The 11882-nt window shown below is 40.0% G+C and overlaps 1 protein-coding gene and 1 pseudogene across 3 annotated transcripts; one reads left to right on the top strand and one right to left on the bottom strand.

The window, feature by feature from the left end:
• Positions 1-1753: 1753 nt before the first annotated feature.
• LOC113299475 (paramyosin-like) lies at positions 1754-5553 on the top strand. Of its 3 annotated transcripts, none has more exons than XM_026548494.1 (6): positions 1754-1863; positions 2221-3785; positions 3897-3973; positions 4460-4571; positions 4691-4807; positions 5058-5408. In XM_026548494.1, exons 2-6 carry the CDS (start codon positions 2370-2372, stop codon positions 5406-5408), a joined length of 2073 nt encoding a protein of 690 aa, XP_026404279.1. In that variant the 5' UTR covers positions 1754-1863; positions 2221-2369. The 3 variants fall into 3 exon arrangements, with proteins under 3 accessions (XP_026404279.1, XP_026404278.1, XP_026404280.1); XM_026548493.1 differs by lacking the exon at positions 1754-1863 and adding an exon at positions 1876-2062; XM_026548495.1 differs by lacking the exon at positions 1754-1863 and having other exon boundaries at positions 2370-3785; positions 5058-5553.
• On the bottom strand, positions 5524-7566 carry LOC113295878 (annotated as a pseudogene).
• Positions 7567-11882: the final 4316 nt, after the last annotated feature.

Genomic DNA, 11882 nt, shown 5'->3' with positions numbered 1-11882 from the left:
CCTTGAAATCACAATTTCTACATCCAAACGAAGGGAATAGCTTCGACAACACCAAAAGAAACTTTAAAAAATACATACCGTAATCAACAAAAAGTCATTGAGATTTTCAAATATTCAACAAGAATTGAAAGATGAAATCTGTTTGATTAAATTTATACGCATATATATTTCTTGTATGGCGAGTGCCCAACAGTTTTTAAAGTTATCACCTGTGAAACTGTAGTTTTTTTTTGTTTTTTTTTTTTGCAAAAATAAATTTTATTGAGAGGTATAAATGAGCAATTACAAAAGGATTATCTTTACTAATCCAAGAATTGATAGTAAGGATTATCTTTACATAGCACTCAAAACTAGAGTTACTTATCCTAGATTTCTTAACAATACCATCTGTCGTTATTCTTATCTCTAGGTACTGACTGACATATCTGTAGTGGATTGTCTTGAAAAAACAATTGAATGTCCAAAATATAAGAATGATTTGACCAATGAACACAAGGAGAAGGCTCCTTTACAGACTTTATTAAACATTTATTGTCAGACTCGAAAACTACTTTCTCCAGCTCCATAGAACTTGCCCATTCTACTGTATTTTTAAATGCCAGGCATTCTAGTTGCTCCACTTCATGATCCATAAACTAAGTCATATGGGCTAGATCTGGATACTAGATTACACAAAAAGCGTTGCAGATTACACAAAAAACGTTGCCTATTCTTTAACACTATTTCTCTTTCCAGATATATCTCGCATTCCAACTAGTAGCGAGATAGTTTTGCCTAATGGTTCAGCACAGAGAAAATCAACCTTTCGCTGTTTGGTTCAGCGTAGATTGATTTATTTTTTGATCCGACTGCTTAGATGGTTGGCATTGTTCCATTCAGTCCAGCCACGAGGAATGGTTCAGCGCATCTAGATGCTAGATTAGAACTGCCATAGGACTTAAGGGGTTATTTTAGCAGATGTGGACTTCCAAATTAAAAGACTATATGACTTAGCCTTATTCAATCTTGCATCAATGAATTGTCCTTTTTCTCCAGCGCATAAACCGACACAATTACGAATTATTAGACCAATGATAGCTTTGTTTTCTTTTTAAAAGAAGCATCCAGATTTATTTTCTGGAAATTCATGTCAGGGGATACCATTTTTGACTTTTGAGCAGTCATCTGCAAAGACAACAGACCATTAGGCTAAGTCCTATGGGCTAGATTGAGCTGCTAGATTGGCAGTTAAGTGTTGCAATTCAAAAAAAAAAGTGTGGTCTAAAAGTTAACACTAGTTCTCTCTCCTACCATGTGCTCGCATTTCAACTAGAAGCGACATTGAAACATTGAATGATTCAGCGCTGAAAAAGTGACCTTAGCGCTGAACAGTTCAACGCTCACAAAAATCACAAAAATCACACGGATCACAAAAATCACAAATTCGATATGACAGCTGAAATTTAAAGCGCTGAACCAAACAGCGCTGAAAAAGTGACCTTATTCAGCGCTCACAAAAATCCCACGGATCACAAAATTCGATCTGACGGCTGAAATTTAAAGCGCTGAACCAAACAACGCTGGGCAGTGGTCCCAGCTGATGTGGACTGCTAATCTAACTGTTAGATTATCACTCCCATAGGATTTAGGAGGTTGTCCTAACTGACGTGGACTGTTAATCTAGCTGCTAGATTAGAAGATAGGGACTTAGCGTTAGCCTCTATTTTCTAGATTGAGATAAAAAAGTACTCAAAAAAAAAAAAAAAAAGGGAAGAAAGAAAGGAAACCGTGGATATAAACAAGCCGGGATCTTAAATACAGGTCAGAAAATCCGGTGCGTGTTTTGGAGTCGTACATCGATTGTAACCCCGACCAACCAAACAGGTAAAGGAAATATTATATTAATTAATTCTGCTCATCAAGTAAAACGACTGCAAATCTTCTTCCGTATCACGTTCTGCTCTCTCAACTCCCAGTCGTCTTCTTCTAAAAAGTTTTAGAGAGAGAGAGCGCTTCAATCGTAAAACCTAATTTATATCTCTTATTAACTTATTCCCATTCAACTCAATCACGCCAATTTCAGGTAAATTTCCTTTTCATCGTTGCTTAATTCAATCAATGTTCGTTAACTTTACCGATCAAAAACAATTCCATGTTCATTAATTGCTGATATCAATCCAAGTTATTGATCTATTTGGGTTTGCATTTACACCAATATAATCTCTTCTTTTTGTTTTATAGGTTTTCTGTTTTCTTCTCGAAGGACTTGTTTGTGTGAGAATTTAGGATCTTAGTTTAGAATTAAACTAATTGGGAGGAGGAGCTGGGTAATTTATGTTTTTTTGATTGGTCTTGATTAGTGAATAGGGGGAACTTTTTTATATTTTGAAATGGCTACTGGTGATGATAATTCTGATTCAGTTCTAAGCGATGTGGAGGGAGACGATCCAGTTCCTATCGTGTTAGATACTCATTCATCTTCTAAAGAAAGTGTTGTTTCTATAGAGAGATTTCAAGAAGTCGTAAGTGAGCTAGATAGAGAGAGAAAAGCAAGAGAAGTTGCGGAAAAGGCAAAATCTGAACTTCAAGTTTCCTTTAATCGATTAAAGGCGTTGACACATGAGGCAATTAAGAAGAGAGATGAGAGTGTGAGGCAGAGAGATGAAGCAGTGAGAGAAAAGGAAGAAGCTCTGAGTTTCAACGAGAAGACTCTAAAGGAATTAGAAGAAGTTGTACGGTTGAAAGATGAGCTTTTGAAGCAGAGAGATGAGAGTGCACAAGAACTTGATGACGTGGTTAAGGCAAGAGATTCAACAATGTCGGAGATTGAAGCTTCAACCCAGTTACTTGTGACTGGGATTGAGAAGATTTCAGGGAAAGTGAGTAATTTTAAAAATTTCTCTGTTGGGGGACTTCCTAGATCACAGAAGTACTCTGGGTTGCCAGCGGTTGCTTATGGAATCATCAAGAGAACAAATGAAATAGTTGAGGAACTTCTCAAGCAGATAGATACTGCAACAAAATCTAGAAATGATGCCCGTGAACAGATGGATCATCGGAATTATGTGATTGCCATTGAGGTTTCTCAGCTTGAAGCAGCAATTAGTGGATTGAGGGAGGAGGTTGCTGCAAAAGCTTCCGGAATCGAAAATCTAGAGAAGTCGCTTTCTGATAAAGAAATAATGGTCTCTGAGATGAACGAGAAGCTAAATGTGGCAGACAAGGAGGTGGGAGAGCTGAAGCAACTAGTTAATGATTATGATGGTAAGCTAAAGAATTTAGAATCGAAGATGGAATCGCAAAGGCCGTTACAGAGTGAGCAGTTGAAGTACATTTCTAACATACATGAGCAATTGTACGAGATTATAAAAATAGTGGATGAGAATAAATTAGATCATCCAGATTTGTCGCATTCTATGTTCCTCCCACAAATGGATATGGATGAGAATTTACGTGCTTCTTTGGCTGGGATGGAATCTATTTCTGAGCTAATAAAGATTACTATGGAGAAAGTCAGGAATCAAGTGGAAGTCAAAGGCCGTGAAGCAAAAAATTTAAATGAGACAGTTGCTCGATTGGTGAAGGAGAAAAGCCATATTGGGACACTACTCAGAAGTGCTTTATCAAGAAAGATGAAATTGGATCCTTCGTCCAAGACGAGTGAGGTCCTACAAGTTGCAGAAAACGGTCTAAGAGAGGCAGGGTTAGATGTCAGGTTCACTAGTCTATATGGGAACGGTGATAAGATGGATTCTCATGGAAAACAGGCTGCAGAGGAAATAGAAGAGGATGAAGTTTATACCCTGGTAAAAGACTTCTCACTTTTGCAGTGAATGGTGATCAACCGTAAATTTACTTTCATAACCTTATTCATTCTCCATTATGAGTTTTGTTCTTTTTTCTTTGTAATTACATAGGCTGGAGCTCTGGAAAAAATTGTTAATGCATCCCAGCTAGAGATCATTGATCTGCATCACTCTGTTGAAGAACTAAGGTACCATCCTCAAATTTGGTCGTTTGCTCTTGACTGCATCTATACTTCTCCAGTGAATCGGTAGTTCAGGGTTAACTAGGATATGGAGTCGCATTATGCTAGTTTTGGCTTCAGATAACGTAGACTATTAGATGGAGGCGCATTATGCTAGTTTCAACTATCCTTACTTACATGGGCCACACTATATGTGTTACTAATAATAAAAACGAAGAGGGTCTCTGGTTCTCAGCTCAGGTCATTTTGTCAGTTGATCAATCCAGGAACAGCTGGCCTTTTTCTTACTGTTAGCTTGAATTTGTTGTCTTTTCATATTTCTTAGGATTTGTGTATAGTTTGCGACATAAACACACAAAGGAAACCTGAAATAGGAACTGTTACTTGGGTTGTAATTGCTTGCATGTGGTGCTTATACATCATTTAGAATAAGCTTTTGAACCCTTGTGGAAATAATATCACTCATTTTTACATTCTCTGGTCTGCATAAAGCTCACAATCAAATCAACTTAAAGCTCAAGTGGAGGCTCAAGACAGGGAGCTCAGCCAAAGAAAGCTTCTGATAGAAGAACTGAAAGAGAAGGAGAGCATGGCTAATCAAAGTGTAATATTTCTTTACTCGCTGTTCCTTGGTCACCGTACGAAGGCACATTTTTTTCTACACGCTTAATAGGTATTCATGTTTCTTTCGTCATTTGCTGATTGACTTATTTGTGTTTCAAGGTTGAAGACCTTATGATGGACATTGCGGCTGCAGAAGAAGAAATTGCAAGATGGAAAGTGGCAGCAGAGCAAGAAGCTGCAGCTGGAAGATCTGTGGAGCAAGAGTTCCTAGCACAGGTATCTTTCAGTTTAGTTTTTATCCCGAAATGCTACTTCCTCATATCGTAGCATAGTAACATAGACAGTCTTATACATCTTTTAATTTTCTGTATTATGATATGGTAATTCGATTTCAACTTAATAATATCCTTGTTGTGGTCATCGACATCGTTGCTTATTGTAGTGTAAGCCGTAAAGGTGCTACATTTATGATGAATTTTACATCTAAATGGTTAAGTCTTAATAGTTTAGATTGCATTTCTGGCAGTTGTCAGTTCTGCGGGAGGAATTGGACGAAATGAAACAGGCTATGTTGGAGTCTGACAAAAAGCTCAAATTTAAAGAAGAAACAGCAGCTGCAGCTATGGCCGCTAGAGATGCAGCAGAGAAGTCATTGAGGTTAGCAGATTTGCGGGCTTCAAGGCTGAGAGAGAGACTCGAGGAACTGTCTCAGCAGATCGAAGAGTCTGATACTAGAGAAGATTCAAGAAATCGGACCCGACAGAGATATGCATGCTGGCCCTGGCAATGGTTGGGACTGAACTATGTAGGATACCAACAGCCTGAGACACAACAACAGAATTCAAATGAAATGGAGCTGGCGGAACCCCTTATATAAGTAGATACTAATTTGTGTACATGAAAATATAGGTAACCACTGGTTGTCTTATTTTTTAAATCTTCAATTTCCCAGGGTTTATTCATATATAAAAATAATAATAACAGAAAAAAAAGAACAGACGGAACATGGTTTCCTATGCAAACTTGCATGCCGTTGCAGTTTCAGCTAGGAGGCAAAGAGGAATCTTCTTGTGCGTTGTGAGACCATCCGCTTCTTCTAAATCTACTTCCTCTGGTTTCATCCCAGAGGTCAATTTCCAGTCAACACAATGAAGTAAATTTGCCAGGGTGAGCTCGACTAGCACTACCGAGAAGTTAACACCAGGGCACCCCCTCCGCCCAACCCCAAAGGGTATCAACTCGAAGTCTTGTCCTTTGACATCTGTCATTATTCAAGAATCTTTCTGGTCGGAATTCAGATGGGTTTTCCCAAATTTTTGGGTCCATTCCAATTGCTTTCGCAGCAACAAACACCCTTGTTTTTGCTGGAACGTGGTATCCCTTGATTGTGCAGTTTTGGGTAGTTTCTCGTGGAACCAGTAATGGTGCTGGAGGGTGGTGTCTCATTGCCTCCTTAGTTACTAGTTTCAAGTACTTCAGTTTAGGAAGATCACTTTCTTCTACCACCTCTTAATCTCACGCCTCTTTGCACATCCTCCTGTGCTTTCTTCATGACTTCAGGGTTCCTTATCAGTTCTGTCATAGCCCAAACGATTGCTGCAGAAGAAATATCACTTCCAGCTCCGAATATGTCCTGTGTAAATTAAGCAATTAAAGAACAAACAAAATTCAGAGGAAACAGAGAACAAGTTGTAATAAGAATGAAGAGCAGAAAGAACTGGAGAAAAGATAAAAGACTTTACAGTGATAACCCCCCTTAATTTGTTCTCTAGTTAGAGTGATGCCCTGACCAGGATACCTCTGGACCCGAAGCAGCACATCAGCAAGGTCTTCCACTGCAGGTGTGAGCCTCTGTGGATTAAGGTGCTCATTTATTACTGGGGTAATTTGCATTACCTCCTCCGTAAAGATTCGTAATTTGCATTACCTCCCCTACAAAAATAAAATTAGCAAAACCTCCTCTCGTCAATAGTTCTGTTTATTTCAAGTTAGCTGACTCAGCACTAATTTACACGTGGTTTTTATTTCTTTGGGGTAATTCGCGTTACCTCCCCTGTAAAGATTGGTAATTTGCATTACCTCCTCTACGAAAAACCACGTGTAAATTAGTGCTGAGTCAGCTAACTTGGAATAGAAAAAATTATTGACGAGAGGAGGTTTTGCTAATTTTATTATTGTAGGGAGGTAAGGCAAATTACCAATCTTTACAGGGGAGGTAACCCAAATTACCCCTTTATTACTCTCTCATAGAAATCATCCATTTGCTTGAATGTCTTCTCTAGTTTTGCTTCTGTCCCATCAATCTTATGCATCCACGCCAACCTTGGGAAGAAGTCTGCCACGCAGAATCCAGCCAATAAGTCGTGAGTTTCTTTAATAAGTCTGTGAAACTTACTCTTGCCATTGGTATCTATTTCTTCTTCATATTTCGTTCCAAAAGCAACTCGACATATGACGTTGTTAACAAAACAAAGTATCATCTCGCTCAGATTCATCGGGGTCAAAGACGAAGAAGATCGATGAATGAGTTCAATCAGCGTAGCCACCTCTTCTGCCCTGACAGCGCGAAACGATTGAACACTCTTCACACTCGACAGTTCCGCCATTGTTATCTTCCTAACCTCTCTCCACTAGTCACCATAAGGAGCAAAAGTTATATCCACAAACTCGTAAGAGAATTTCTTTGCTGCATATAACATGGGTCTGTTGGAGAACACGAGGTCGTGTGCAGTAAACATCTCTTTCACAATACTTACAGAAGAGACAACTAAAGTTGGAACCGAGCCTAGTTTAAGAAACATTATAGGTCCATACTTATCAAAAAGTTTCTTAAATGATATATGTGGTAGTTCAGTAATCTGATGCAGGTTTCTTATCAGAGGAAACCTAGTTGGACCTGGTGGGTACTTGCCATCTTTATTTCCTCTCAGGTTTTGGCCAAGCAAACCCAACAGGGAGAAGATGAAAACAGGTAGGAGGATCAAAATATTGTCGGATAGTGTGGTGTTAGTTAGGACTTGAAGAAGCAGATTCATCTTTTTTTTTCTTTTTTTTTCTTCTACACTCTTCCAGTAAATGATTTTTGCTGTGCAGTTTCAGTGAACTTCGAACCCCTTTAGATATACAAATAAGAAGACATAAAAATAATCATTCAATGACATGAAAGTCTTCATGGTAATGATATTAAATTCTTACATATTTTATATCCCCATTATTCGGTCAAGGCAACGAAGTTTACGTATGCAGTTGGGTTCGTTTTTTTTTCTTAGTGCGAGAATTGCGATATAACGTGAGAATCGGAGGAGGAACCTTCACGATAGAGAGAACTGTTTTTTTTTGAGAGGGGTATACGTGAAAGGTACTGTATAAAAAAGTTCTAGAAAATATCTTTTTTTTTTTTGTTTTTTTTTTTTGCATATATAAAAGGCGAAAAGATAATCATCCATATGTTGATGAGATAACACCAAATTTATGTCGCATGTCTCATCTCATCGGCTTTGGAAATATGAGAGTATTTGCAGACAAAGATATGATTCGTCTGGTGCTGGTCTGAGTTTTTGGAGAGATTGACCGCGTTTTTGTCCGGCAAAACCTCCCAATAGAGATATGATATTAGCGTTTGGATGGTAAAGGTGTACATCGAGTCTCAGCATTTGGATGGTGAAGGTGTACAGTGCATTTGGATGGTGAAGATGTACAATGTGGGTCTTAGTCGGTGATTTTTTCAGGATAAAATGTTGGGTCAGCCCATTTCCGGATTAATTTGGATGAGGTTTGTTTGCGATGTTTGCTGGACGCTATGGAAGGAGCGACACATTTCGCCCATTTAGTATTTAAACTATAGATAATGCAAAGTATACCATCGGAGGAAAGGTATTATCAAGACTGTGAGTTTCACATTAGCGGAATACTATCCATCCAAGTTACTATATGCTGGTCCAATTGGCTACAAATAAATAAAACAGACTTAAAAATACAAATACAAATTTTCCTAATGAAAAAAACATTAAAAAAAGAAAGCTCACCGGACAAAAACTAATAAATTTTTCTAGGATAATTTGGAGGCTACCACTAAAATTAATAAGTATTTGTAATTGGATTGTAATTATATCGTGTTTGTTTCGGATAATTGAAAGGCTAGTAATTGAATTAGAAAGGAACCCAATACTAGTAATTAGGTCATGAGGACCTGATTCCTTAAGAAAGATCTCGATAAAACTCGATTCAACTTCAACAATTACTTTCTTTATAAGGGGGTCTATCGCTCCTCTTCCTCTCTCTGAAACCCTAAGAGAAAACCACCGCCACTCATCCTCTTACTCAGAGTTAGTCCATTATGGACTAAATCTGAGTAGGAATCCGTCTATAGCTTAGCTCCTTAACATTGTTCTCCTTAGCTTGCTCTTGTTTTTCGGTGTTTTGCCCCTTTTCAAGACCCTAAATCAAAAAAAAAAAAAGATCCATGAATATCTGCGTGTTCTCTAGCTAATCTTCTAATCCACCGTCCCTAAAGAAGTTGTAGCTATTAGATGTGTTTTATGATCATGTTTATTTTTGGGATTGATTTGATGAAGTGGCTTCAATAGATCTACTTTTTGGTTTTGCTAGAGATTTTTATTTGGTACCTTGGTGATGATGTTTAAAACTCTCTAGCATGCATATTTTCTTTTTTACAATAACCAATCCGGGGTATGCATCATCAGGTAATTACAAAGTTCAACCCTTCGGAAGATTTTTCATCTGAGACAACTGATTGGTTATTTGAAGAACCAATATCACTACAAGTAGATTTGATTTTCGGGTATCCTTAATGATTGTTCAAAACCTTCCTATACTTTTGTTTTTGGTGATCCCCCCTCTGAAAATGTTTCAATACCCCTCCCTAATTTTCTATCAAACCATTGTTTCCATACACAATATACATTCTTTAAACCTTCATGTTAAACCCTTGTTCGGAATTTGTCATGTCCCATAACTGTAAAACTCACTATCTTATTGTTGTGCTTATGGGGCACCCATGTATAAGGGAACCCCAGTGTAGGTAGTCAGAGTATCACGTACAGCTGGCACATGTGCCTTTGTGTAATGTAGAGACTCTTCTTTTTTCAGTTTATCGAATTGAATCTGTGTTTTTGTTCTTCTGTTTCTTTTGGGTTTAACCCTTCAATCTTACAGAGTAGATCCTGTAGATCGAGTTGATTCTCATTTGTAGTTTTTGATGGTGGTTTTTAGCTTAGGGTTAAAATCGTAAAACCTTGCATCTGACGTCACTCTGCAAGAAAACGGCGTCGTGACTACTAACCTCTCCACCGGCATATTTATTGAGCCATTCGATATATTTACATGAAATTTATCCAGACTGGCGAATGTAGCAACCATCCCTAACACTCTGTAAATTTCGGCACCTCGCCAATACAAGACTCACTGAGTACTTTCTTGTGCTATGTTCCCCGGCAGAACCCTTAATATCGGTATGGCATGACGGATTTATGTTCACTCGCAGCGGAGTAGCATGAACCTCCAAGTACCAAAGTTAAGACCATCCAACGAAATGCTCAGACGGAAAGCACACTGCATTCTATAGATAAGGATTTTTGTGGCAGCATAAAAAATCCAGCCAATTATTGTGATAACTCACAAAAAGCTCATAAACCCGTTTAATTTGCAAAATTAGGGTTCGCCCCCCGCGCAGTACACTAGACCCTGTTGGTCGAAAAACTATGCTTAGTCAAACTAGGCGATTAAATCCGCCACATCGCACTGGAAATGTGGCCATGCCCTAGATTGCCGGTCCCACTTTCCATCGACCAATCAGGTCGCTTTAAATCCTCCACACTCACAAAGAAGTGTAGCCACACCCATGCCTGGCCGGCCCTCTTACATTAACCAACCAGGTTACTTTAAACTCGCCACAATGTTGAAAATAAGGAAACCGCGCCAGATGGCCACAAAGCCAATTGGCTTCCCAAAAACGCACCAGCATGCCAAGCAGCATGCCAAACATGCCAAACGCACATACCAGGCACACATGCTAGATGCACATGCCAAACGCGCCAAACATGGCCACTCACCCCATGTGATGTGCCATATAGGCTAATTAGGGTTTCGACAAGCCAAACCCTAATTTAGGCAAGATTTTCACACTAACGTGCCACAAATTTCAGTGGCTATGGCTACGCGCGCAACTGTGCTAAGGGCATGCACGAGCCATGCCATCCATCCTGCTAGTGCAAGTTAAAGGAGCCACTGCCAATTAAAGGTAGCCATGATCGATGGCTACCTTTCCTCCTAAGATGTGATCTTAGCCATCCAAGTTCGCCACCAAACTAACAGGATTGTGGTAACTTTTGAGTGACCATGCTGCCAAACCCTAAACTTTGGCCACGTCATCAAATCCCTGTTTGGCCGCGGCGCCTAATTTAGGCCACAGTGCCAAACCCTAACCTTTTCCACGACGCCAACCCCTAACCTTGGCCATGCCGCCAAGCCTTAACTTTAGTCACGGAGCCAAATCTTAACTTTGGCCATGCTAAACACTACAGGCGTGGCCATGCCACTGACATGTCTCTATGCCACGGCCACTGGCATGCCACCGTGCCACAACTACTAGCATGTCGCTATGCCACGACCACTGGCATGCCACCATGCCACAACTACTAGCATGTCGCTATGCCACGGACACTGGCATGCCACCATGCCACGGATACTAGCATGTCGCTATGCCACGGCCACTGGCATGCCACCATGCCACAGCTACTAGCATGTGCCACGGCCACTGGCATGCCACCATGCCACAACTACTATCATGTCACCATGCCACGGCCACTGGCATGACACCATGCCACGTCTACTAGCATGTCACTATGCCACAACTACTAGCATGCCTCTATGCAGCGGCTACGCCATTGGCATGCCACTATGCCATGGCTACGCCACTGGCATGCCACTAGCATGTCGTTATGCCATGGCTCCACCAGGCGCTACTATGCCAATGGCGCCACTTCGCTATACAACAAGATGCGCCCATAATCAATGGCCACTCTTCCTCATGAGATGTAATCTTAGCCATCAAAATTCGTCACCGAGCCGTTCAGCTCGTGACAAGTTTTAGGCGACTAGCCAAAACGAGCCTAGCATCACATATGCTATTTACCTACGGCAAGCCTCTCATTTTTTACTTTCCACACGTAGAAAAGTGCTATGTTTTCCACGAAAACACTAGAGACATCAAAACATGTCACAAACTGGGGGATACTCATCAGGGTATTGGTCCGGCAGTTTACAGCGTGCGGCATGCAATACGCCTGTTACAGAAAGTGTCATAAAGCGGGGCGGTTAGTAATGGCAAGAA

The sequence above is a fragment of the Papaver somniferum genome, chromosome 7, assembly GCF_003573695.1.
Source record: "Papaver somniferum cultivar HN1 chromosome 7, ASM357369v1, whole genome shotgun sequence".
In the NCBI taxonomy this organism is placed as follows: Eukaryota; Viridiplantae; Streptophyta; class Magnoliopsida; order Ranunculales; family Papaveraceae; genus Papaver; species Papaver somniferum.
This window is presented reverse-complemented; position numbering and strand designations above follow the sequence as displayed.

What these genes read in the sequence shown, in the direction of transcription:
- LOC113299475 (XM_026548495.1), top strand. Translation starts at nt 2,370, where the DNA reads ATGGCTACTGGTGATGATAATTCTGATTCAGTTCTAAGCGATGTGGAG. An exon ending in AGAGCATGGCTAATCAAAGT is followed by an intron (nt 4,572 to 4,690) that starts GTAATATTTCTT and finishes TTGTGTTTCAAG; the next exon opens with GTTGAAGACCTTATGATGGA. An exon ending in AGCAAGAGTTCCTAGCACAG is followed by an intron (nt 4,808 to 5,057) that starts GTATCTTTCAGT and finishes CATTTCTGGCAG; the next exon opens with TTGTCAGTTCTGCGGGAGGA.